At 39.2% G+C, this 4229-nt stretch overlaps 1 protein-coding gene across 1 annotated transcript; it reads right to left on the bottom strand.

Moving 5' to 3' along the window:
* Positions 1-303: 303 nt before the first annotated feature.
* LOC126968406 (la-related protein 6) lies at positions 304-2458 on the bottom strand. Its single transcript, XM_050813423.1, has one exon. It carries the CDS (start codon positions 2371-2373, stop codon positions 1162-1164), a length of 1212 nt encoding a protein of 403 aa, XP_050669380.1. The 5' UTR covers positions 2374-2458; the 3' UTR covers positions 304-1161.
* Between the last annotated feature and the right edge of the window lie 1771 nt (positions 2459-4229).

Below are 4229 nucleotides of genomic sequence, written 5' to 3' on the forward strand. Positions count from 1 at the left end.
TCATTATTAATGATATATCAAATAAAATAAATAATAAATACTAAATAATGTTTATCAAATCAATTGCTGATACCAAACCACAAGGATTGATATCAGTCTAATATGAGTAAGTATTTTAAAGACATATTTACATATTAATACTCCGCGTATCTTGTCTCACAGACACGATAAGCAAATGAATATTCTTGACATGTCATGGTCCTCCAACTTTCACCGGTCACACCTTGCCTTATGCAACCCCTGTCAACTGTCAAGGTGATCAAGGGTACTTTCCATCACCAAGGTCATCAATAAAAGACAATATTTGAAAAAATCTCATTTATTTTACAATAGCGTCAAGGAGGTTACGCGAAGCACCAGCCAGTTATTATTGATGCAATCCTGCTAAGATTATTTGAATTTAGAACGAATTGATGCGCAAATTTAAATTTAACAGTTTTTGTTCTTATTGGGCAATGGTAAATCTATACAGCCATGGATTTAAATGACAGGTTTGGAGCAATGGATAAAAGACTGCTATAATTCATGTGCTCAAGCAAATAAAAACCTCCTTAATAAATAACAAAGAAAAAGCAAAAACGTATAGCATTCATTACGCACGCCGTATCGAATCCTATACCTTTCTCTTGGTTACGCAACTATCTACATACAAAATCACAACAAAACTTAAATAAAAACTTAAATGAAAGTATCATGATGGCGCGACTGACTTAATGACTAACTATTGGACGGTCTCGTTCGCGCATTGTAGGCCTATAATAAAATGACAGAGCTTTAATCAAAACATTCCATAAATCACAATATTTTCTCTGTCATTGCAACTCATTACCAGATTTGAGTCTACAATCTCTGGTTGTCGATTTTGTTTTAAAATTTGATTTGTGCTTACAACTCAGACAGACACTGATGAAAACTCTTCCACAGCGCGCGTCGACCTTAAACTATCCGCATATACGCGGCAATAAATACTAATAAATTAAATAATAATAAATTATGAGCGATCACAACAGCCGAACACGGCTTAGGTAACTCTTCATTCTCTTAAACAAAATAAACTTAAACATAACACGCGATCTTAGGTCGCTTCCTTAAATCAAATGGCCTGAACGTGAAAGGTAATTCCATCGCAATTAGAAAGGTGTCACGGTTGGCGGCCGCTTTCTAACGCGAGTACAGCGCTAGATCAGAGATCCGTCGCTGGCGGGCTGCGGCGTGGAAACCTCTGGTTCCGTCTGGCGCGAGCGGTGTACGTGGTTCATAGCGTGGGGTGCACGATAGTCGCCTTCCACCACATTCGTTGCCAGACAACGAACAACCCGATAGCCTGCGGGATAGCCAACCGTCAGCACTACTCACGCTCCCGGTACTCGCTTGAGACGCTCTTCGTGAACCACAGAAGAAAGAAACTCCTGAATCAGAGCTGTGACTGCAAGTGGATTGACGTCGAGGCACCCACGTTTGTATCTCCGGGGAACGAGGAGCAGGATTGAAGAAACCACTCGAATTCCTCCTATAGTAAGGAGGAGTGTATCTATAGTCAAACTCTGGTTCAGAGCCACTGCAGCATGAAGAGTATTCGCACTCGTGCCGGCGAGGCGGCGCTCGACGTATGGGAGTTTTCCTCTTCGGCTCTCGGGGCACTCCGTTCAACTCATACACTTTCATACCATCTTCTTCACCACTTTGCAGCCGTAAAGCACCTCTGGCTGCCTCTGATTCAGTAAACTCAACTAAAGCACACACACAATTCACTAGACTTGGATTCTTATTGAGAAACTGACGCACGTCAGCCGGCACTGGATTCCCTGGACGTAGAACCCTTACTAAAGCAATTTCACCACAAGTTGCGAACAGCCTGGATACATTCTCAACTGAAGGACGATCTATTGGCATCCTGACAGCCACAACTGTCCTTGACGGAGTAGTTTCATCATAAGCTGGCAAGGGATCGATTCTTCTCAATTTTGTACCGGCTTCGTTTATTTCTAATTTTGTTGAATTCTTCAAGGCTTCAGCGACAACACGCCAATCTTTAGTCAGGTGCTTGACTCGCTTGAAGCTTGATATTAACTTAAGTGACACATATCCTTCCTTGTTCCGGCGCACGTGTTTCAATAGAAATGCATCCTTTGTAATATTTGCGTCCGAAAAGTAGAATTCAACTTGGGTCATGATACGATTTGCGAGTTCTTCATCAGGAGGGGTGTACGGCGGTTCTTGGGCATCAGGGGCAACTTCGCAGCCGGAATCTTTGCCGTTTCCTGAGCCAGTTTCTGACGCGGTATCCGATAAGTCCTGTTCGTCGGTGGAAGGTCGGCGGTCGGAGGTGATACCCTCGTCGTCGACGGGCTGGCTGTCGGTAGCTGTCTCCATGTCTGCTGCGCGTGGGGGGACCACTATTGCATTACAGATACGTGTGACTCGCTCGGAAGCTAGAAGCTGACTGCGATCGCGCGGCGTTGCGTCGCCTCTTTTATAATATCGGATGGATGTACGGTAAAAGGTGCGGAAACAGTGATATGACATTGTAGACTCTGCGTCGCGATAATTGAACATGTGTTGCGTTTAGAATGTTTTTGTTGCGAGGTCTCCGCTTATCATTGAGTAATGGCACGCGAATACAAAGCGCGAAGCATCTGTTGGAAATAAGAATCATCTTTATCTGTTACGTCAATCGTACATCGCTCTGAAAACATCGATTGCGAGTTTCCGAAACTGTTTATTAGAGCGAAAGGTAATTTATTTACCTTCACTCATCTTGTAAATCCTCCATCGGGTCTGAATGAATGAATGCGATCAATAATTTAAAATAAATAGAATTCGGATTGTATGTCATGTGTCATTCTGATTAGAACCGAACGGGCGCCATTTGTGCTGGATGATCCTGTAATCGAGAACTCTGGAAAGCTATCTCATATATTTATCACAGTAATATATAGATATATTACAGACGTAATGTTGATATTAATATAATACAAAATTTATTGTGTATGGATTGATGCATCTAGTGTACTCAAAAACTCTTGTGTTTTTTTATTTTATGAAATATTTTCTTACTTGAGTAAAACGTGATGTTTGAGGACACTTTATATAGATTAAAATTATAATAATTTGAGATCAAAAAAATAGTCTATAGATCGATTATTGGAATCGCACGTCAACTTTGAAATGAATAAAAAATTCGGTCATAAATCACGCATAATCCATTTTTTTTAACTTTGATTGCGGAGAGATTAACAAAATGTAATTGAAAACCGAAAAGTCTTATTTTCACTTTGGGTTTTTGGTTATTTTCAATTCACTGTTTGTCTTAACATAGCTAATAAATTTACAACAAATATTGATATAAATCGTCACTAAGCAGAATCCTTACGTGTTTCTAAGTACAACACAAGTTCTGCCCACGCTGACTGCACTAAGAGATTAAGTACATTTAAGTAACATATAGTAAGCTTGTGTGGCTTCTATTCCCACAGAGAAATTAACCCACTTCCGAACAGCCTAGACATGGAATGCTAAGCCAATTATAGTGAAGTCACTAGTATAGCGAATTGTCAACTCATCCGAGTTTTAATGATAATAATATCTACTTCCATGCAGTTTACCAGTGGGAAGCTCCTTTGCACAGGATGCCGGCTAGATTATGGGTGTGGTAACGGCACCTATTTCTGCCGTAAAGCAGTAATGTGTAAGCATTATTGTATTTCCGTCTGAAGAATGAGTCTTAATATCCTATGTCTCAAGTTGACGAGCGCAACTGTAGTGCTGCTCAGAATTTTTGGGTTTATCAAAAATCCTGAGCGGCACTGCATTGTAACGGACAGAGCGTATCAATTACCATCAGCTGAACGTTCTGCTCGTCTCGTTCCTCATTTTCATAAAAAAAAACATTACCACACAAAAATATACATTAACCATTATTATTGAAAATGATTTAGAACGCTATAAAATTTAGAGAGTATTTAATACTACAATATAAATAAAACGACATAAGTATTATCATGTCGTAATTTTTCATATATTTAAAAAGTTTATTGAATATTTTAAAATATAAACCTTATTCGAACAAATTAATTCTGTAGCAAACCATTTTACAATACCCTACCATGTTTGTATTTGACAAAAATATTTACAAATAAAGAAATAACTTCCTGTAGTACCAAATGAAGCATTAGATACCTAATAATTATTTATTTCTTTGTATGGATTTCCAACAGTTGTACGTATAT

This window comes from Leptidea sinapis, chromosome 15 (assembly GCF_905404315.1).
Source record: "Leptidea sinapis chromosome 15, ilLepSina1.1, whole genome shotgun sequence".
Classification (NCBI taxonomy): Eukaryota; Metazoa; Arthropoda; class Insecta; order Lepidoptera; family Pieridae; genus Leptidea; species Leptidea sinapis.

Excerpts from the sequence above, each read along its gene's own strand:
- LOC126968406 (XM_050813423.1), bottom strand. The coding sequence starts at position 2,373 with ATGGAGACAGCTACCGACAGCCAGCCCGTCGACGACGAGGGTATCACC.